The sequence below is a fragment of the Battus philenor genome, unplaced genomic scaffold (genome assembly GCF_028537555.1).
Source record: "Battus philenor isolate CCGP_79_NKW_IND1 unplaced genomic scaffold, ilBatPhil1.0.hap1 SCAF_15, whole genome shotgun sequence".
NCBI classification, from domain to species: domain Eukaryota; kingdom Metazoa; phylum Arthropoda; class Insecta; order Lepidoptera; family Papilionidae; genus Battus; species Battus philenor.
This window is the reverse complement of record NW_027181677.1, coordinates 1974534-1999392: the sequence shown is the minus strand read 5'-3', so window position 1 is coordinate 1999392 and position 24859 is coordinate 1974534. Positions and strand designations below refer to the sequence as shown.

The following is a 24859-nucleotide window of genomic DNA, read 5'->3' as shown; positions in this document are numbered from 1 at the left end:
AGAATTTGTGCCGATCCAACCAGATCCTCATTGCACTAGAAACGAGAGAGGTAGAATGTACTCGTATTTACATAAGTCGCACGCGGCATTTAAATATGGAGGTGATAATACAATATTAAATCACCTCAAACAGCATGACACAGCCATGACCAGCGATCACTTTATACTGCGTGATAAATGTAAGGCTTTTAAAGCTTTTATTGAAAATGAACGATACATATACCCTTTTGAATTGAGATTCTATTTATTTTGTTTATACACTCGACACGTGCACCATTATTCCTCGGTCAAGGTTACACCAAGGTGCGCTATGATATCTGTTTGTTTTCTTACTTCGAGGTTAGTCCGCGACCTTGTTTACGCAAAAACCCCTTTCTAGAAAATCGCGGCTATTTTCCTGATAAGTAGATAATATTTTTTTATGTATCAATTGTAACGTTACAAGTTAACGTCCCATAAATCTTAGTTAAAATTTTAACCAAAAAAAATATAATCACGAGAAACGTCTCATAAATCGCAATACAGCAAAAAATTGTTCAACCCTTAGCGGGTAACGGTACGTCTCAAGTGGCGTGGGGTCGTGGGAGCATGCTATTGGTTTAACGGATCTTTGTTTTTATAACAAAAATTCCAATGCGCCCGCGCACCAGCACACAGAGTTTACGCAGTGCTCGGGAGAAGGATCCAGGCCTCGGTCGCGTTCACTAGCTAGGTGTCGTCTCACGCACCGACGCACACTCCTTGTGTCGGTTGCGTTCACCAGCTATGTGTCTTCACACGCGCCGGGGCCAATTAGAATTTACGTTATAAATTCACGCCTTGGTCCTATTCATTCTCCGGGCATCATTTAGTTCACGCCACAAACTTTACATCGTCTCGCACCCCAAGGGGTAAGTGTTGAACAAATATTATAAAGACATCATTATTACGTAGCATTTATCTATAAGTTAGAGCTCAACATTTTGTCTGTGTCCATAGTTCCATCATTATGTATTCATTATTACTTTTCAATCTGTTTATTTGTTTATCTCTTCTATTTTTGTTTTACATGCTTTACATTTTGTAACTCCGTTCTGACAGTAAACAATCACATCAACTGCTTTCGGTTTCTGCCCTTCCTTCGTCGCAAGCCATCTCGGGGTTTACTGTCAGCGGAGCAAATTGTACACATATTTATATATGTATATTATAACTGTGACATTTATTCACAGGTGCGAGTTTTACGCTGCGACTTTGATACTGCTACCTTTATACTGCAAAGTTTATACTACAAGTTTTAGACTGCAAGTTTTACACTGCAAGGTTTACACTGCTACCTTTACACTGCAAAGTTTATACTACAAGTTTTAGACTGCAAGTTTTACATTGCAAGTTTTACACTGCAAGTTTTACACTGCAAGTTTTACACCGTTGGAATTATATCACCGTGCACCGGAACCGACACATACTGCAACCTACCGGCGCTCCCTGCTCTCGACTTGCTGCCGCCTGACCAGTCCTGGGAGATCGTGCGGCTGACCACCACCACCATCAGGGGAGTACCGAGCTGCGGTATAAAATTAGACCAGGCCTTCTGCCCACTACCCTTAGTTAATTAATTAAATACATATATATTTTTCTTTGTGTGCTTTTTTTATTGCCAGCAACTATTTTCCTCTAAAAACGGCACACAATACGTAGCTATCAATAAAGCATATCAACCAGCGAAATATATTACACTCCATCCGAAAATCAATGGTTTCAAAAATAATAGATAACGTAATGATAATATAATAAAATTGTGATTGCTGCTTATTAAAATCAATTATTGCCTAACATCTGACCATACAGTACTGACCATACAGTACAATAGAAATGTTTAATATTTCAGAGATGATCACTTTATATATGGTAATTGCAAATATATATAAATGCTTTACCTAAATTAAATAGTTTAGCTGAGCAATGAGCTATACATTCATCATTCATCAATCGTTCTCTTTCGTTCATTCCATTCAAGGCAGACTATAGGCGCCCACTGTACTGCATAGGCCTCCCTTACCCCCCTAAAGTTCTCCACAATGACCAGACTTACGCTGAACGTATTCAGCGACTTCTCTCTACCTTGATTATAACTTCGATCCACATAGACAAGGACCTTCCTCAAACCACATCTACAAGATCATGGTCGCCATTCAAGAACTTTTTGGTCAGAACGGCATTGGCTGCGCCGTAAGCCACGCCCTACTGCCACATCAAGCAATCAATTCAACGAGCTTTATCGGTAGATTATGGTTCTACTTAGGATCTCATCATTTCTGAGTTGATCTCGAAGCTGCAAACATACCCCTCTCTTTTACTCTTTGACACAAAATCAATCTTACAACAAATTCGGACAAAGAAACCAATATATAATTAATATGCAAAACGATTAGCGAATGACATAGCTGAGTGGTGAACGACGGGAATTCCACAGCGGCCGTTGAGGTCGAGCGAACGTCAATAGACCCGGCGATTTAATGATAGACACGTTTTCCTCCAAAATGCCTAGACCTAGTTGATTAAGGACATTTACAGGTAGAGTTGGTAGCTATAAACATTTTAACTTTAAATCCCAAGTTTAAATAAACGCTCCTAATTTTGAAGACATCAATTTTTTTGTCTCCTTGGTAAAGCGGTATTTAACACGTTCACTGCGGCTTGAGGTCGATTCAGCCTCATGGTAAACTTTACACTGGTGCGGCGCGTAAAACTCGTGTTTTCTCTCTAGTGCGGCGGCTGTTTACACTCAAGAGTATGAGGTATGACAGAGACAAATATAGCTTTCTTTATGTCTGCGAAGCATTGACTTAATATTGTAAATAAATAAAAAAAATATTGATGAACATGAGGCAGAAAAGGCCTCAACCGCACTACTAGGAAGTTCAGCTTGAGGCTGATTCGACCTCAGCCGCACCAGCTGAAAGTTCTTTAAAATTGGGCCCGCAGTGAACGTGTTAAGCTAATTATACACAATATGTAGTACATAAAACAATCGATATAAAATTAAAAAATGATTTCTATACATTGAAATCATCATTGTTATATAATAACCTTTTATACGAGTTATATAGTTGCGTGCAGTAACAATGGTCTCTGAAAAGAAGGTAACTACCGCTATGCCATTTATCAGCGGGCTGGCGGGCGGTGAACTTCGTTGCACGACTACTGCTACATAGCGGAAGTAGCTATATATTAGTCCTTTTCTTACTTAGGATGAATTTCCGCAAAGTAACGCCTGAATCCATTAGATAGTTTTAAGGTCACAGGAAGTTTTGGATGCGAGCAGCGCAAGCGCATATTTAGAGAAGACCTATGCCTTGAAGTATGCATCTATCACCTGATATTATGATGATGATTAAGTCGTTGGTGATCATTTTTAGTATATATATATTTACGTGTTTCGATCACTAGTTAGTTATAAACGATTATTTAAATAGATAGTAAGTTAAAAACGTGATAAAAATTGATAGTATCAACCTTGTCTGTTAGCATCAGTTTATTGTTACGTTTTTGTAACAAATCACATTAGGTTATCGTATGCAACGAATCGGTCTCTTTTTGCGTTGACGAACATCCTGTTTTGACTCGCGTCGAATATGAGAAATACGATATCTTGAGAATCGACGGAACTATCGCCACTGCATTGGCCGATGTTGATTTACAAATTTTTTTTTGTAATAGTATTACTCTACGGAAAATGGAGTAATTAAAGATGATTGGTGCTTATCACTTGTAAACCACTTAAATAGACCAGTGTATACGGGCATAAATATATACAAAATACATCACAGCGTAAAACACATCAATGATATTTCCAATATGTATAGATGTACACAAACGTGACGAATGTCTTAAATAAATTAAGAACTGATAAAAGTAATAGAGTCAATATCTAACAATATTAGGTGGTTTATTTCACTACTTAATAGTTACTGAATTTTTTTTAAGGTCAACACGATGACAGGTCCTTTATTACCCACGTTCAGCGACTTCTTGGTACTTTGACTGTGTCATCGGTTCACCTAGTTGGAGACCTGCTCATGCTGCGTCTAGTGGCTATGATCACCATTCAAGAACCATTTGGCCTCGACAGCCATCGATTGTTTGACGAGCAATTCTTAGAGTTACATCAGTGACCTTGATGCTTTTCCGGATCTCATTTCTAATACGATCTCGCAGCGAAACTTCGGGCATTGCTCTTTGGGTGACCTTTGCCACTCGAGAACCTTCCAGTCCCAACGGCTATCGATTGCACGAGCGATGTGCGTCGCATACTGCCACTTTAGACATTCAATTCTTCGAGCCACGTCAATGAGTTTGTTCGTACGTTCAGGATTCCGAAATTTCAAATTACAATTTTGGAAACTAAAATCCCATTATAAAACAATATTAATTCGAATAGAAATCATAAAATTATCGATGCACCATATCTGACTTTTGGGGATATTAGTCACGTAACATATACTACACTATAATATAATTACTAAACTATTTCGGACACTACAACTCCGAGATGACAATTTTTACAAATTTAATTTATTTTATATACCTAGGACTTTACATAAACGCTGAAGAAATTCGTTTTAATACTAAACAGATACTGTCAGACTTATCTAATAATTTGAAGCAGAATATCATACATATATATCATACATATATATATATATATATATGTGTGTGTGTTTTGTCAGACGTGCGACAGACATAACGCTCCACGAAACCGAAATTAGCCGATTGTCTCTTTCCAAAGGTCGATGTGTAACATTTACCGGATATTGTAAAGTGTACCAAAACTGATACAAGTTAATACCAATAATAGTGTGTTGTGTACTCTTTGTAAATTCTATTCAGTAATACTAAATATAAATACTCCTCCGTGGAGATATCACAGAGCGTCTCTGTGTGCGTAGTGATGCGTATACGGACGTGACATTAAAATTAGCGACACACAGACGCACTGTACGCAGAGACTCGTTAATTAAGTGTTTCTCAGATCCGCGACAAATTCCGCAGCGAACGGCCATCGGTAATTCCGACGACGAAAGTGAAAGTAAATTTCTGCATGCGTTCGACACTCGAGCTGGGATGAGACATAATTAGTTTTAAAATTAATGGTTTCGTTAAAACACTAGCTTGAACGCCTTTTATTCATTGCCTTTTTACTTTGGGTTCAGAAACTAATAAATACGAAATAATAAGAACATAATACAGAAGAGTTGTACTAGGTCTTGAGTTCGCATACCCCAGGACGGGCTATCTAAAAAAAAAAAAGCACGGCGCGAGGGAAGACCGGGAGATACCGCGATCCCCCGTATAGCGCAGAGGGCGACCACCGAGGGGTTTTAGAGGGGAGGAATCCCACATACGCCTGTCCTCCCCCCAGAAGCAGGGCATCTTGAACTGAAATCTTGAAGATTTCGCCTAACGAAAAAAAAACTCAAAAAAAAAGGTCTCGAGTTCGGTTCATGGGATACAATCTTGTATATAAATCACAATTTGTATATTAATTATATAGGATTGCCAAAGCTCACTAACAATTTTCCTGATGATGGGCAGCAGCAGGTATATCCCCTCATAGATACCTTTGGAGAAGGACTAAGTATAAGGAGTAGAGACAACTGACCAGCAAGCGCAGTGTAAAGCTTTCACCCACCAAATGGAACTCGAAGACGTTGAACGTACCGGTCCTATTGGATATTTAGGGAAGCACAAGGCAGCACGTTTGAAATGATAAATATGATGCGTATGAGGCAGTGATTCCCAAAGTGGTCTATATCGACCCCTAGGGGTCTATGACAACCTGCAAGGTGTCTACGTCAGCGAAAAAAAACTTGAGGGTCCATGAAATGAAAATGGGGGTCCACGATAGTAGATCTCAACACATACACTGATAGTATCTATTTACTTACATCATACTATCTTATAGTATCAAAACATTTACATTATTTATAAAAATACCTATAAGGTAAAAATTTAGGTCTGGACATCATTAGCCGAGGAGATTTAAGATTAACCCTTACAAAATTGACGCCAAATGTTGATAATTTACAATTAAAGCATCAGGTTTATCCTTCTCACTAAATATATTGACTAATTGCTTATGTTATTTTATTTATAGTTTATTTTATGTTTATTTAATGGTACGTAGATTTTACATAACAGATACAAAATTTTATTTTGAGTAGTTTTAATTTAAATTCAATTAATAAATGTATAAACTAACACGTGTTTCTACTGTAAGTTTTTAACACTAAACTTCACTATTGTTAGAAATTTACAGGAAATCATTATCAGGAAAGTAGGGGGTCTACCCAACACGGAAAAACATACACATACACAAGGGGTCTACTAAAAGTTTGGGGAACTCTGGTATGAGGTATTAATATCACTGTCTCTTTCTCCTCTACCTTTTTTTTCTCTCTTAGTCATACTGACTGTATATATATATTTTTTTACTTTATATTTAAAATCCATCGATATCGACAATACATTTATTACCCACCCTAAAAGAAGTACCTGTCGAGAAATAAAAATCTTACGTTCCTTTATGGTGATAGTAAGCGATGTTTCAAGTTGTACGGTGTTTTGTTATCAAGTAGGAAGTCAAATTACGTCCATCATAAAAAACAACAGATATGACGCGTAAAATGTTTATATTTGGATAAGATTGAGATGACGCGCGTGTCTTGATTGATAACTAGATATAGGATACTCGAATGCGTATTTATCTATAGCGTCTGCGCAAGTGCCTTTGAAGAAATATATGAAGTAGATAAATAGCACTTACTCAATAGCCATGGAAATGATTATGCTTGAGATTTCCCTACGAGATTGTATCAGGAATGAGATTTGACGAACGAATGTAACGGCTTTAGATATCAATCAGTCAATATTAATTTGAAAGTCGAAATGACAGTGAAACAGACAGATTGGCGGTGGAGCCTTAACCCTTTCCACTCCAAGACTGTTATGTAGCATCGATAAAATTTAATTGAATTACAGTATCTTGCGATTCTAGAATATGTTTCTTTCATTTGTGATTCAAACATTTTAGTAACAAAAATCTTTCCCGTTTTAAAATTTTCCGCAAAAAGAAGTATTACACCATGTCGAGTATCACTCGACAGTGGAGCTTGTGGAACAAAATCAGTGTCGAGTGACACTCGACATTGGAGTGGAAAGGATTATGGTTGTGAACTGAAGACCACAGACCGACAATCGTAGCGTAGGATGTCATTCCGTAAGGTGGACAAACGATCTTGTCGTTAGGAAGGTGCTTGATGTAGGCAGCTTCTAACTTCAGCTTTTAACGGAAAAGAACCATGTTTAGCAATTGACGTCTTATGGTGACAATGATTGATTAATACAGTTTCTAATATGACTACCCGATTATCCGTCAGTGTGCATCTTGTCAGCCGCACGCTTCCTTCTCCGTTCTTTTACATAAGGTGACTCTTTACATTTTCGCGACCACTATTTTGTAATATTATTTCTAATTATTTTTATTAAACTATAATAAGAGTGGCTTTAATGAGTCATAAATATATAAATTTACATAAGGTAGTATGCATTCATCTGCACATAAATAGGTGTACTATTTTGTTACAATTCAATCGCAAACGCTTTCACGTAAGCCCCAACTTTTAACAACACTCAAATATATTTAATGAAATCAGGCGTTACCTCGCGGAAGTCTATCCTACGTAAGAAAAGGACCAATATTTAGCCACTTCCGCACATGCAGTGGTAGTTGTGCAATAAAATGCACCGCCCGCCAGCCCGCTGATAAATGTTCATGTGCCAAACACAGAGTCAACTCTCTGCTCTGTGTTTGGCACTAATCGGTGTAACATAAGTCCTGAAGATGCCCCGTGGAGGGGTGAAACGCGTGGAATGATTTAACGGTGGCAGTTGAGTAATTCGCATTGTTTGTTGCATACGCATTTATCAGCGGGCTGGCGGGCGGTGCATTTTATTGCACGACTACCACTGCATGTGCGGAAGTGGCTAAATATTGGTCCTTTTCTTACTCAAATATATGTTAAACTAAATGATGAAAAAATTATATACAACCAGTAATGTTTTTTGCACAAGCGTTTTTCATTTTAAGCCAACACATTCGCTTTACGTAAATACATATCTGTATTTTCGATCTCCGTTGATAATTCTATTTTAAAACAATAATGCGTAAGTAATATTGATAACGGTATCAAAATACAAAGATAATCCAAGAATTATATAAATAATACGCATATTGAAATAGCACCACGCAAATTTGTTACGCAATTTCTGATAGAATAGTTTCTTTAGTAGAACAGTTGGGTATAGGCCTCTTTCATAGATATATATTAAGACTAGATAATAAGTCAGTAATTATCGATTTCCGACGATTTTAACGAGGTCACTTGTCCACCTTTTGGATGGACGTCCACCGCTGCGTTTGAAGGTCCTCGGTCTCCATTCCAAAACCATAAAGGCCTATTGGGCAACTGTTCTGCGTGTTCTACCGTGATAACGATTTGTATCCGTGTACTATTTTTTTAATTCCTAATATATTTAGTAACCTGAGCACCTGCATAAGTTTAAACTCAAGAAGAGTCCCTCGTGCACCTGCTGTGGACCAGACCATGGCGCACCTGATCACCGGCTGTCCCATATTCGGAGCGTACTGATTGTCAGTTTAGGTTGGAGGAGAAAACAGATAAGGGTAACATCGTTTCATTAATGAAACAAGACGAAGGTCTACAGATCTTTCTGGAATATTGCAGAAAGTTTAAAGGTAAGGTAATAACAGATAACAAACCAATAATCTTTAAAGGGGTAAAGGATAATACCTGTGATAATTTTCTTAATGATAAAGAAGTTATAAATGTAAAAATTAAAAAAGGAAGTGGAAATGTTAAATAAAGAAAAACCGAATGACAAATAAAAATGTTAAAGTAGCAAGTCCAGCAGAAAATGGTGAAGTAAAAGAGGTGATGCATAAAAGGTAAAGGAATGAAAATAAATGAAAGATGTAAAGCAAAAAAAACGGGAGAGACATTGAGACAGACAAAAGAAGAGTAAGGAAATTATTTACAGAAAAACTGACCCTGTTAATCAAAGACAGAAGTGTTGTATGAGAGGTCCAAAGTAGCAGGGGCCGTAGAAGATACATTTAGTAATATTTTAAAAATACGCTATCGTCCATAATTACTAACGGTGTTAATAATGAATCAAAAATCAAAATACCCTACCCGAATACCGTGGACAGGTAAGTCAGTCCGTTTGTTATATGGTCAATGCACTTTGTACATTTATTTTTTATTTCTCTCATTCGACCGCGACGATTTACCGTATCGCATTGATTACGGCGAACTGAATGGAAACTCGGCGACTATAATCGCTCAGTCAGACCTCTGGTTTATAATAACACGAATTAAAATACATCCTTGTGTGGACTTTGATTTTCTTTTATTATGCCTGAATTGAACTGACCGGTTTCTTTGTTATTAACAAATGATGTTGTCCTGTTTTTATTTACAGTTTAATATTGATTTGGCAGAGCGCTGAAGATGTTTAGTTAGGATTTCCATACCATAACTGTACTTGATGCCCACCCCAGGGCATACAGCTTGAACTATAACTCTATTTATATCACAAAATTGGGAAGCTGTATAGCTATACATCGCTTGGGCGTTTCTATTGAGTGACTCAATACGATATCTTATACTAGTGTTGTCAATTTACATACGTTTGGTATTTCAAGGATCCGGGAGAAGGTAAAACAACGGCTCGATTTGTGTTTCATTTATTTATTCATATTATTTCTCATTTAGATCATTGTGATCACTTTATGTACGTCATGAGTGCCCAAAATCAAATTCCAAATATCTTTATTCAACTAGTCATTTACATGCGTTTTTGAATTGTCGATTATTTTAACACTAAGTGGTAAGCTGCCACCGGCTCGAAACGTTGATCTGTTGAGTAGAGCCGGCTATACACTCAACAGTTGCTCTTTTAAATTAAATTTCATAATTTTAATGCATATATATATACAGTATAATAATAATGAGACAAATGAGTCATCAAACTTGGATTAACTAAAAACTCTTGGAATGTTATAATGTCATTTATTTAGTAATATACTATTAATTTAAGATTTTAAACTAAGAAGAGGAAGGTCTATAATATCTCGTGGAACTTTATTATACATGTGAATGTACATTCAGAACGATAAAGGAATGAACTTTATTACAACTAGAATCAAATAGGGCTCCTTTGTAATCGGGTTTTTCAATTTAAAATAAAACTAGGAGCGTTTAAAATGCGTCCTCGTCTGAGATGAAACAACCTTTTATTTTATGACTGGTTTTATAATTCTCTTTTATAGAGCAATTAATTTCAACGTTTTTTTATCACTTAAAAAATTCCTTTGACTCTAAAGTAACATTTTCGAGCTTTTGTTCTGTAGTTTTTTTTTAATTGTGTTAAATGATAAATCATACATACATTATACATTGCACGGATGTGTATTGTAAAATCGAACACTACATATATCTACCCAGTATACAATAGACAATCGGTTAACAATTGTACAAGCGTATTAAAGTAAAAATCAAAGACAATTTTTACAACAAATTTTTTTACCTCAAAATCAATATCATCATGTGAACACGTGTTGTCAATTTACAATATAAAAAAATCGGTCTGCCAGTTTCTATAGACTCGGTCGAAACAATTGTACGCTAAATGACTAATACATGCGTCACTCTTGTGCCAAATAACATGTCCTTAACACAATATTTGAGCAAATGTCGCCGACGTCATCTGTCGTGTCGCGCGACGCACAGGCGGATCATAAAACGTATCACGTTCTAGCTTCAGCTATATATTTCTGTTTTTCAACTGAAGAGTGTCGACTTTTTAATAGTTCCTTCATGGATATGCATGTATGCACATATAGTAAAGTTTTATAAGATATCTAAGACCTTCCGTTTATTAGTTTTAAATCTAAAATTAATTTTATTATAGCGTTAAAAATTTTTTGGTTGATCGAAATGTATGTAACTCGGTTTGTTGACTAATTTACATGATTGGTATTATAATGTACACATGAAAAAAAATATCGTTAAATTTCATTTAAAAGACCAACTGTTAAGTTTTTAACCGGCTCTTCTAAACCGATCCGCGTTCCGAGCCAGTGGTAATTTACTACTTGCAATATCAAAATAATCGAAGATTCAAAAACACATGTAAATGCCTACTTAAATAAAGATATTTTGAATTGAATTGAATAAAGTGATTTCAGAAGGATGGCATTATTAATTCAATATATTTTATTAAATTCGCATCATTGTTACAACCATAAAACGTCCACAGTTGGACATAGTTCCCTGAAACTACAGGATCGGTTTTTTTTATGGCCCCTGCTCTTGGGAGCCTCTCGTACCCCTATTTTGTTTGGGACAGGGACTTTATTTACAAATAATTTTTTCAGGGTTTTATCTTTATTCTACACTCACTTTCATTCTTCTCAATTTCTTTTATTCTTTACTATTTTACTATAGGACCGGTTGGAAGCGAACGTCTGTCATTTTTGTGAGTGGACGTCATATTTTTGTCTCCATTTCAGAACCTTAAGGTCCTAGCAGTCATCAGTTCTACTTCATCTTACCAAAATGCTGGGATGTATCAGTTAATTTCGTTCGTCTAGGGATCTCCTCATTCTCATGGGGAAATCCCGAGCACAGCCATCTCCACAGTTTGCCAAGGAGACACGAAATGTGAAACTACATTTCGGTGCAGTAAGTCAAACTATTTGTTTAAACAAAGTTAAATCTGTCAAGTCATTCCGATATGTCTCAATTAAAAAACATAGTTTTTGTTTAAAAACCCGTTATCCACAACTAAGCTCTTGGAACCGGAACATACACTAATACAATAAGGCTTCATGTACTGGCGCCGCGTTGGTACCTACCTAGATATCCTAGCAGACCTATATCTTGTATTTTATTACCTATTGTTGCAGTTGACCAAGTGCAACGACCCGCCGGCTAGTAATAGGTCACAGGGATACGGATATACATTGATAGAAAAGAAGAAGCATCACAAATTCAGGAAACTAATTTACATACATCTTCTTAAGGAATAAGTCTGTATTTATTTATTAATTTAATATTATTTTTTGTACACGTTAAGATACATTTAAATAGTTTCATAATAATTAACAGAAAAGTACAGTGGGCGGTCTTATCACACGAGACAATCTCTCACAGACAATTATCGATTTATAAAGTAATATTTTCGTGACCCCGGAACCTATCTTCGATCTTTACATGGTTTGCTATAGAAAATCTTAACTCACTTTGCGTCGTGTTTTTTTGGAACGTAATTACGACGCAAAGCGAGGTCGGTTACTCTAGAGGAACTAATGCAACAAGACGTCACTTAAACTTTAAAAAAATTGATGCTCTCAATGACGTGTAAATTACGTTCTAATATATTTCATATTCGTGAGAGACTAACAGGGCTTACTTAAAAAATGTTATTATTTGCAATTACAAAAAAAATATGAAAGTCGCTATTGACATGTAAGACGCATAAATAACACGATATAATCACGATAAGGATATTTGCAGTTAAACTTGATAAATCGTAAACATATTGTTACTGGGAATTAGTTTCCGGCTTAGATCGCATACGACGGCTAACATTGAAACCTAATCTCTAGTTTCAGATCGATATACCTCTCTTATTCCGTATTTGTGTCATTTAGATCTGTCAAAGATGCAGGAAAAGGCTTTTGATCTATTTATGTTTACCTTGATATTATAAATAGTGTTAAACTACATTTATAAATCGATTTAGATCAAGGCTCAAACATATGATACTAAAACACAGAAAACTGCACATATTAACGTGTCAAAATGCATAAAACACGTGCTAACACAAGCCTATCGGTTACGAACTTGTTGCATAGTGGACGGGTTGCGGTATTTTTTTGGTTTGATTATCACTATGTATTTATTCAATTTATGTGATACCAAATATATAACCAAAATGATAATTGTGATATATAAATTTATGATAGAACTGTATAATAAAATAATAGACACAAAATTTAATTGAAATAAATAAATATAAACATTGTATAATAAAAATTATAAATAAATTTAGAATTGTTGCTGTATTCTGGAGGGAAGGCGAAGGAAGAGAGGCGATGTACAGGTATCAAGGAATAAAAAGGAACAGAAAAAAATGAGAAGTACAACAGAGGAATGAATGAAAGATCTTAAGGAGGACAAATGAGGGAATGGAGCAAGAGAGGTGCCCCAACAAAGATGGCCAAAAAAATGTGACACTAATGTGCGCATCTAACACCACGGGCCTATGGAAGAGAGCGTTACGGCTTGTACGCAGTGCCATGCTGAATAGGTCTGTTTGCGCACAAACACACACAATACAGTTAGCGGACGCTGACATAACTGGCCACGACTCCAGTCATAAAAAAATGATTAAGACAATTATAAGAAATACAGCGCGGCCATAACCGGTAGGTGGTAGAGGACCAGGACATGTACCGGTCAGATATTTAAGACTGCCACGCTCAGGTCAGGTTGATGAGGAGTTATCCTGCCTGGAAGAAGGAGGCAACTCAACATGTCACCGCGGCTGCCGCATCAAGGACAAGGCGGGTGAGTCGTTCTGCGTCATGCAGGGCGAAAGAAGGAGACCATGGTCATAAATTTACGTTTGACATTGAAAATAACGAATATTCACTCAAATTAAATAGAGATATGAAGTAAAAATAAATATATAATAATGATTTAAGATACGACTAAATAATTAAATGCGACCTTGGAAAATGAGGTCAGACAATGTCGCAAACGGTTTGGGAATAGAAGCCCATCGTGACCTTGCGCGGTCAAAGCTCCCTTGGCCGAGGTATTCGCGCCAAAATTACTAATGCCGCAAACGCAACGTAACCTTCTTTATTATCTGTGCTGATAACATTTATCAACAGGAACTACTACACGAATTTCGCTTATCATTGATAAATATGATGACAGTTTCAGTTGTAAATCTAGATTGTTAGCTGGGAAACCAATAATACGTAAATATACATATATGTATATATTTATTATGTTTAAATTAGGGAATTTAAATCTTAAATAAGTATGTGGATGATTTTAAAACAAAATGCAGACTGCATGTGAATACAGTAAAAATATGTATTTGTAATAAAAAAGTCGTTAACACTAGAAATCGATAACTCCAGCGATCTATATTCCAGCGAATGTTAACGGCGAACGATCTAGAATTTTCTCAAAAGTATTTTGATTAAACACCCAAGTTTAAAATTTGTACTTCCTAAAACTTTATTTACGAGTCGACAAAACGGGATAGACAATGATGAAATATCTAAAAAGTGCACGTGCACTAGATATAAGTTTAGATGAACGGTACGCGTAAATTCGATTTAAAGAATTCGCAATAACGAAAAGGATGACGGACGAAAATATAAACCACATTCAATTCTCGGTAGTCGTTAAATGCGCATAGCAACCGTTGCGCAAGGTTAGCCCGCGCAGGCACGCGGCGCCGGCCAATCAGCGCGCGCCGTTCCCATGACGTCAGCGACCACGCCTGCGCGCGCCTCCGCCGCCATGTTGCCCGCGCCATCGTAATAAACGGAACGAGCCCACACAACGCACGCGAATAATCTCAAACAGCGATAACAGCCGATGTACTGCGTCTCATTTCTCAACCTAATTATCGATGGAGCGTCATGTGTTATTTACGGCCTAGTGGAATTATTTCGCGGTCATCAATCATAACATAAGGCACGATCAAAATAAGGATGATGACACAATGGTTTGATGTGCAAATTAAATTTATAGCATCGTCAAAGCAACTGTCGCTATGTGCAAAAATTATAGCTTTGATACAAGTACTATACTAAGTAAAAAACACAAGAGAATGGTTTTGAAAATCCTTCTTTTACCCATGAGAATGTAGGAAAAGCATCTACCTAAAGTTTTTTACCCACCAGAACAGAACACCGCGCGTATAAAATATATAATTTGTAATTGTTTCGAATTGATTATTTATAACTAAGACAGAATATCGCTTGGATTAGCCAGTACGTATTTCAAAAATTTCGTAGGTACATATCATATTAGTATTGACTATAGTACGTGCTTAGAATCTTTTGCGAAGTTGGGGGACCTCTATTCCGGATCTCCGGAATATTCTTCATGTTTTTAAAAGGCCGTGTTATTTTTTTGTTATTACATTATCGCATTATAGCAGACCTTAGTGCAAAGTATAATGTTTAGTTACATCCGTTTTTTCATAAACTATTCAATATTATTTTAGATTAGGTTTAACAATAAATTACTTACCCATCATGTTTGACATGAATTTTGATCTGTCCATAGGAGGTATCCATTTGGACGCCATGGGTAGTATAGCAGGCCACGTCGCTCCCAGCAGGAAGCCCAGGACGACCCTCAAAGCGACGATCCATCCAAACCCTGCCGCTGCGGCTCCAGGAGACAGCAGAGTGAGGATACTTGCTAGCAAAGTGCTATAACCGAAGACTCGCCTGTTGACAAGAAACAAAAAACTTGAAATTTATTTTTGAAATGTACGGGTGGCAGATTTGTCTTTAAATGAGATTATTTCGAAAAGTAATAAAGGGTGCGGGGGGAGGGCGATACAGTTGGAGTCATTATGCGTGCGGATTTCTTAGTCACGAAGTTGCAGTGGTCGAATGAACATCGCACGTACGTAATAGTAATGTCGTTTTAAAAAGTAATAATTCTTAGGTCGACGAAGAGATGAACCAAGTGTGAATTTATTTCGTTCCTGGACGCAGAGATTGTACACAACTGCTTCAGATATGAACTCCGCACTGCCAGGGATCAGTCGATCTTCAAGGACTCTCAAAAACATTGAACTGGCTGCAAATTTACGTGAAAATCTACGACTTTCAATACGAAAAAGTGCATCCTCTCTGGAACTTTCAAGAGCGATTATGCATGAAATTTTTAAATAGGATCTGAAGTTCAATACTTATTGCATTCTAATTGTTTAGGAATCGAAGTGACTTAAGATAAAATGCTCGGTATGCTGAAAAATGGTACTATAGGTACAAAGACATAAATCATAGTCAATGGTGACAATTCAATCTGGATATTTCATTAATTATATCAGCCGTTACACGCCAACTGCAAGGGATAGGCCTGCCCCAAAGATGACCTGTCAATCGCTGCCCGATTTGCTGCCCAGCGATTTTCTGATACTTTGACTATAGCGTGGGTCCACCTGCTGGGGAACCTACACCCACCATGTGGATACATCGATCTCTAATTCGCAACTCAAACAACTTATTAGTATTCAATGCATACTTTAAATGTCAGGCCGTGCCTATAAATGTTACTTTAGAAAGTCATTTAACATGGCAACACTAAAACGGACGGGGTGACGTCTCGCACTTGGCGGCCCGCCATCTTGCAAATAAACCCGCGCATAATCGAAGCGTAATCGTGTTTCCGGTGTCTCGAGTATAGCGTCCACGACTTATCGATTTGATTTTTGAATCGATTAGTCATGAACAGGATATTTTATAATAATCCTAATTGAATTTAATTTTTGCGGTATTTATAATGTAGCGATAATTGTTGGATATAATGTCAAACAAAAGACATTAATAAATTAAAATAAATAAATTTTAAGAATTGTCATCCATATTCCCTTCTAGTGTCGTAATTCCTCAGTACTAAGGGTCATGATCCTTTTAGGAAACTTTGTCGTTCAGTACGTCAAGCATCTTGTTAATCTTCGACGGTGTACATTGCTCCAACTACTGGCTCGATAAGAGCTGGGTTCGAACCTGATCGGACCAGTGCATGAAGCTGTGGCCACTAATGCTCTGGTCTACGCATGGGGAATGTTGATGCAAAACCCAATATATAAAGTATCAAATGATGTCATTGACGAAAGATTTTCTTAATGGTAACAATTATCTGCAATTGACCCTAGGACATTAAACTTTGTAGTTTTTTTTTCAGTAAGTTTTTAAAGAAATCAGATGAACAGAGCATATTTCCTTTAGCAACCGCGATTGTTAGTAAAAATACTTGGAATCAAATTTAGTCTTTTAGGAAAAAATTAAGGAATATTTACAGGATGATCGGTTACAGGTATAAAAGACAAAGACAGACATACATCAATTTTTATTAAACAGAATTTCGAAAACGCTATTTCATTAAGTATGTATAGTAATTCTTAATAATTTGAAAATGGAACTTTTGAAAATAAAAATAAATTCACTAACTTATAACAAAATAGTTCATATTTAAAATAAATAATACTCGGTTTATAAGCGGCACAGCTCAACTGACAATTAATTCAGTTGGAACGCCGACAATTCGTATTTATATCTACCCACATTGTCACGGCGCATAAAAACTGACACAAGGCATTTCGCGTGCGGTCTCACGCGGGCTCGGACGTGACACTTGCTTCGAGAGATGTTATTCCGTACATTAAAAAAATAATGAACATTTTAATTGACAGTTGAGTTTTATAAGTGGATGACTATATTTAATTATGTTGCGTTTTTATCTCATTCTATATGTATGGTATAATATATAGAGATGCATACCTATAGTTAGTTTATTATGGAACATGACAATGTTCCACAAAATATCTAGACCTATTTCTTAGTTTTTAATCAAAAATTAAAGTACTTTAATAAATAAATCGTATTATAGCATTCTAGAGTTTTTAGTTGATCGAAATACGTGGAACTTTGTTGGCGCATTTAAAGGGCTTATTTTACGAAACATGCATCAAATATTGTTAAATTTTACTTAAAAGAGCAACTGTTGGGATTCTAGCAGGCTCTTCCATGATCAGCATTCTGAGCTGATGGTAGCTTACTCAAGAACTCACTACACTGATTTTTTATAATGTTAAGATAATTGAGGGCACACAAGTGCATGTAAATGTCTGGTTGTTGGATCTGTATGTATCACCGGCAACACAATGGTCAAAAACCTATGTCTTCAAACATTGCGCTATTTTAGACGAGAAAAGGTTTCGGAGATTCCTGAACGTTGCCCATCCAAGTTAGATTCACCGAGTGATCTCTTTCCCAAAGTTCGACTTACCAAGTTACCAAGTAACTAAACAGCCACTGACATGGATCTATCAAAGTATTATTTATTTATTGACCTTGATTCAAATTGTGTATATATGTTATAGTTTTGACGTATGTCGTGTAATGTGATAGTGTTATCTATGAAATATTTGCAAGTTCGTTTCCGTGCTGTACAATGGTTAACTTGTAACTAATTTCGTCTTTTAAAGGTTATTTTAACAATGGTAAAGGTTTGTTTACACGTACACGAAATAGTTTTTTTTGTTTAATCACGCTCTCAAATATACTCTACGTGATCCCAGATGATCGTCAAGTTATCTGGCATTGTGCAAGGTACATAGTTCTCGCTGAACGAATAGCCGTTGCGGTCACAAGATTTGAGACCATCGATCAGCAAGCGCAACGAAGGATGTTCACCCTTTGTTTCACAAAGTGAAAAGGCTTCCTCGTTAAAGCCGTCGGAAGATACTGAATACTTCGATGACGTTTTTAAAGATAACTGTTGCAGTAATACAATCGAAAGATCAGTACACCTGACCTTGATAGCGAAGGCCGTATAACCGTCAAATATTTAAATTACGAATGCCGTTAATGATATGAATAATTTGAAAGTAATAAATGCTAGTAAACATTCGCACAAAACGTGCGAACAATAAATATATACAGATGCCATCGGCCTAGTTTCGAAGTTACTCACTTATTAGTCATCTACCAGTTGTGCCTACGCCGAGAGCGATAAAATAATATAATTCCAGCTTGAAGCGATCTGTGTGTTCGATTTTTGAACATAATCGCATCTCGGGTTTTACCCGCCGCCATTTATTAAATTTTTCCGCGCTTGTTTTAAATTTTTTAGTAAGAAAATATTTTTATTTTATAATGTTATGTTAAAATATGATCTCTGCCGGTCGGGCGTCATTCATATATGATATATTAAATAGGTAGAAAATAGGTAGAAAAATTTTTAAAGGGCTGAATATATAGCTCATTTTCATGAAAAAAAGCTTACACGTATTTTCAATCATCCTGTATAGTGTGATCTCTGTAACTCTATTTTAATGCATCAGGCCTATAACTATAACCTTTGATTATTGGATAGAGTCTATATCCTATCCAAATGATCACAGTAAATTACCTATAAATTTACTTCTTTATAGCTATTACAGCTATAACTAATGGTCAGTTATGGCTATTGACCAAAATATATACCTAATGAATTCAGGCGTTATTTTGCGGAAGTCCATACTAAGTAAGAAAAGGAACAATATATAGCTACTTCCGCTATGTAGCAGTAGTAGTGCAATAAAGTGCACCGCCCGCCAGCCTTTTGATAAATGCGCATGCGGCAAACAATGCCAATTACACAACTACCACCGTTAAATCATTCAACTCGTGTTTCACCCCTCCACGGGGCATCCTCAGGAGTAATGTTACACCGATTAGTGCCAAACACAGAGTCTGTGACTGGCACTAATCAGTGTAACATTGAGTCAACTACTGCTGCATGGCGGAAGTAGCTATATATTGGTCCTCTTCTTACTTCAAATTATATAGGTAAGTGAAACAAAAACGAAATAAACGTGCTGTACCATCGCGCTAGATGTCATCTATTAGACTAGTAGATGGCACGCAAGCATAATTATCATATTAAAATTAAGATTCACATAAAACAGCCATAAGAGCTATAGTTAAGTAATTTGATACAGTAAGTAGGAAATTAAAAAAAAAACTAAGTGAAGTAGTACAAGGTCTGTGACGTTTTAAGGTACGGCGACTATAAATAAAAAAATAGACCTAATCATAAAAGTTTATTATTATGTAAATATTGTATATCTGAATCACAATAAAATGTATATGAAAGACAAGCTGTTTACCTTGGTGTACGAGGTCGTACAAGCCAAATGAAGATTAGCAAATTTTACAACCAATTTAAAGTTTACAACTATTATTTATTACACTTATATTTACTATTTATGTTTTGTAATTAATCCGCGGTTCGTATGACATGCAAAGCTAACTGTACAATAAGCGACTCGGAACGCTGATCTGTTGAGAAAACCCCGGCTAGAAACACATATACACACATATGACGCCTACTCACGAGAAGAATGGTGATTTTGTTAAGGTCTGAAGCACGATGGGTGAAGGACCCTTCCATCTGCATCTATACGAAGTTTTTGGAACCTATGTCCAGCTGTGGACGTCTTGCGATTAGTGCCAAACACTGAGTCTCTCTGTGTTTGGCACTAATCGGTGTAACATAACTCCTGAAGATGCCCCGTGGAGGGGTGAAACACGTGTTGAGTAATTTGGCGGTGGTGGTTATGTGATTCACATTGTTTGCCGCATAAGCATTTATCAGCGGGCTGGCGAGCGGTGCATTTTGTTGCACGACTACCACTGCATGTGCGGAAGTTCCTAAATATTGGTCCTTTTCTTACTTAGGATGGACCTCCGCGAGGTAACGCCTGATTCCATTAAATATTGATGATGAAAACTTTGGATCTGTTAAAGCTACAATTCTTAGAAAAATCTTATGAAATATCTTGAATTAACACTCAATTCAAATTTTCTTTATTCAAGTAGGCGTGTACGTGCATTGTTAAACTGTTAATTATTTTAACACTAAGTAGTAAGCTACCAATGACTTGGAACGCTGAACTGTTGAGAAGAGCCAAAAACTCAACAGTTGCTCTTTAAAAATCTTTAAAAATTTAGCCATTTTTTCATGTGTACATTATTATCGATCATGTCATTACTTAGATCAACTAAACTTTTGAATGCTACACCCGTATCCATGCAGGATTTGTTAACCCTTTCCACTCCAAGGCTGTTATGTAGCATCGATAAAATTTGATTGAATTATAGTATCTTGCGACTCTAGAATATGTTTCATTCATTCATGATTCAAACATTTTGGTAACAAAAATCTTTCCTATTTTAAAATTTTCCGCAAAAATAAGTATTACACCATGTCGAGTATCACTCGACAGTGGAGCTTGTGGAACGAAATCAGTGTCGAGTGACACTCGACATTGGAGTGGAAAGGGTTAAGATTTTGTAGATTTCACAATATCCTATTTCTTTACTTTTATATCCATAAATTAGTTCTTACATTGCTGTGTTACTAATATGCACATAAAAAATAATTCGTTTTCGTCATTCTTAAATCATTTTTCTGATTTCATTCATATTTTTTTGGAGGTTCTTATCGAAATGCAATGAAATGTCCATAAATAAATAGCGAAGACAGTCGTCGCGTATTTGGGGCATCAATAAAATGCAAGTTTTTAAATAACTATCTTTGTGCCTGTTCCCGTGTTGGAAAAGTAAACATTATTTATTTATCAAATTATAGATTTTTTATATAACATACATAGCTTCTCAAGTAAGATAATAAGCAAGAAATAAGAGCTACATATAATCTTCTAAAACTTATATTAATTGCTTTACTTTCCGTATATTGGGTTTCCGGATTTGTTTCCGTAGATATACCAGAAAACATTATAACAATGCCGTAACATAAAGCAATAAACACTATGTTTTAAAATTACTATTTTAGTTTGGTAAGGATTTTTGATAGCTAAGACAGGGGAACGTTTGTCGGATCAGCTAATGGATAATAAATATATATATATTAAAAACAAGATGGCGTCATTATAAACAGTTAAATGATAAGAGCTATGACGATGATTTATACAATTATTACCTCATAATCGGATATCATAAATACTGACGCATATTTACCTAAAGTTAACCAATTGCAATAATATGGAAATCACTTTTATATCTTATTCGTGTACGATAATATCCGTCACCCTATAATTTTCTGGCTAAAATGGCGGAGATGGGCAGTTTCTTTTTTTCTCTAAATAAACAAAGTAAAGTACAAACAAGAATAAAACAATTGAACGATATAAGTAAAATTTTGCTCCTTTTCGGCATGCTAATAATAGATACAATTATGTTCTAATAAATACTTTCACTGCTTTATGTCTATTGTCTCATGTGAAGTTTTTGCTGCCGCAATAGCCGCAAGGCTATTGCGGCTTTTACAGCTTCATAGGAAACGAGTTCACGGAACTATATGCTTTATGTAAACCAATGTTCAGTTATTTAATGGAATCAGGCGTTACCTTGCGGAAGTCCATCCTAAGCAAGAAAAGGACTAAAAGCGGGCTGGCAGGCGGTGCACTTTGTTGCACGACTACCACTACATGTGCGGAAGTGGCTAAATATTGGTCCTTTTCTTACAATGTTTAGTTTTCCATTAGTTCATGTTGCATTTTACGGACTTATGTCTCAATTCATTGGGTGTTGGTCAGCAATATACCCATAACAGTTTGTAGAATAAAACAAAACTATACAATCAGAGATATAGATTAGTCAATACAATAATAATACTATATTAACGGGTCGTCACGATGAAGTGGCAGGCCACATGGCGTGCAGAACTGATAGCAGCTGAGCTTTAGCCTGTCAACTGTCTATGGACATATCTGCCCTTAACGCCCTGGTGCCTGCAGAACAGATCTGCTCGAAATAAAGTAGGCTATATTACATCGAATTACATTAAAACACACGGTTTAAAATCGCTTGTTCTCGGCATAATACAAATCACAGGACTATATATATGTATAATATTTCTTTTTTATGTAAATTATGTTGAGTGCTAACATTGACAGGCGCCATGTTGCACCCATCCCTGCCAACGAAAGGTGAGAGTGGAGGCAACGAACTGGCAAGCGTGGCGTTGGATGTCCACCCATAATGTGAAAAGAAGACCATATCAAGGTCAGAAACACAGAGTGACTCTGTGTTTGGCACTAATCGGTGCAACATAACTCCTGAAGATGCCCCGTGGAGGGGTGAAACACGTGTTGAGTAATTTGGCGGTGGCGGTTGTGTGATTCGCATTGTTTGTCGCATACGCATTTATCAGCGGGCTGGCGGGCGGTGCATTTCATTGCACGACTACCACTGCATGTGCGGAAGTGGCTAAATATTGGTCTTTTTCTTACTTAGGATGGACTTCCGCGAGGTAACGCCTGATTCCATTAAATACATATCAAGGTCGTTTGAAGATACTAGATGCAGGCAAGTTTCTAGTAGTGTACGTGCTATGGTGAAATTACGGTGATGATTATACCGAAGTATCCAAGGGAGTTTTCGTACTTAGTATCTTAAACCTGACTATCGTTCTAATTACGCAACAGAGGCCATCCGTTAAACTTTTTTTTATATTAAATTATTTTAAAAGGATTATATATACAAATTAAATTTTACATATATAAAAAAAGTATTTAAAAACGTCTCCAAACATCGCCTTTTTTTTATTCTTCAAGACAAATCTAGATGTAAGTAATCAACTTCGTCTATATATATAAAAATAATACTGGCACAATAGTATTTAAACACGTGTTCAACTAATTAAAATATAATAAAGAGTAGTTAAAATTTGATGCTAGTTCGACTCCAAAAAGTATATTTAAACATGACACAGTAGCCGCAATCATGGCAGGTCAAAACCGCAAGGACTGAACACGCCATTGCCCCTTGTTAACTCTACCCGTCTATCCATTAGCGTCTTCTGGAAACTTCTAGCGAACGCGATCCTACGCAGTAATTGATTAACTGTCTTTCATTAGTTTAATGCCTACATTTCATTCATAACTACATCTAATTGAATACGATTCGATACGTAAATTGAAGTAATTGTTAATGACGAGTTATTATTGACAGGATCTTTTTATTCCGAGTCGCTAAAATCAAACATTTCATTTGTCTCTTTGACCTTTAATTTTTTTACCTGTCTACTTGTCAATGGAAGTATATTTTTTTCTACCTTGAAATGCTATTAATATTAACCACGTTAAAAAAAACAAAAATGATGAAAATAAAAACAATTAATTTTAGAATATGTATTGGCTAAATTGTAGTTGCACATATCCCAGCGTGTTGACAAGATTATAGGCCATATGAGAGTTTTTTTCTCTCTCGTTCAACCCTATCTGGTGTAAGACAGGGACATTAAATTTCGGAGTTCTTTTCTTATCATTCATACTTCATAAAGTCTTTTATTCCTTTATCTTTAGAATTTTTTAAATTATTTATTATTACCATATTTATTTATTAAAATTGAGGAAATGAATAAACTGTGATACAACACTATGATAAGCTAAACGAAATACAATTGTAATAACTAGAATAGGAATAGAGGGAGGAAAGGCGATAAATGAGAGGCCATACGGGAGTTACAGTGAGCAGGCTCACACGGCGCAAAGAACAAATGTAGCCGCTGGAGCCTTAAGGTTCTGAAGTGGAAACCACAGACCGGCATACGCAGCGGAAGTCGCCTCAGCTTGGTCGTAGGATCACACTGGATGCAGGCCACTTTCAACCAGTCCTATTGTAAATCTATGGGAGAGGCTAATGTTCCGCAGTGGACATATGATTGAAATGATTGCAGTCACTCACCTGGCACCAATGATCTCCGCTAGTCGACCGCCCGGCAGTTCTGTGAGAACGTAGCCCCAGAAGAAACAGCCCAACAGGTGATTCTTCTGTTTCGTATCCCAGTGGTAGCGAGTCTGCTCGATGTGACCCGGATGCTGTTGAAAATATTCAAGGTTTAGAAAAATCATTAAAGATTCGATAGCTAGCTGAGGTTTTGTGGCTCTGATT

General features: G+C 36.4%; 1 protein-coding gene and 1 long non-coding RNA gene across 2 annotated transcripts in view; one reads left to right on the top strand and one right to left on the bottom strand.

Annotated features, from left to right (window-relative positions):
• LOC137918976 (sialin) overlaps positions 1–24859 on the bottom strand; it is a 104819-nt gene that overhangs the window by 28899 nt on the left and 51061 nt on the right. Inside the window, exons 4-5 of the mRNA XM_068761933.1 lie at positions 24653–24786; positions 15411–15613 (exon numbers count right to left, since the gene is read on the bottom strand). Coding sequence (XP_068618034.1) covers positions 15411–15613; positions 24653–24786 — 337 coding nt within the window. The remainder of the gene's footprint in view (positions 1–15410; positions 15614–24652; positions 24787–24859) is intronic.
• On the top strand, positions 764–1584 carry LOC137918629 (uncharacterized). Its single transcript, XR_011106706.1, has 3 exons — positions 764–890; positions 1212–1302; positions 1387–1584. It is a non-coding gene; the product is annotated as an uncharacterized lncRNA (long non-coding RNA).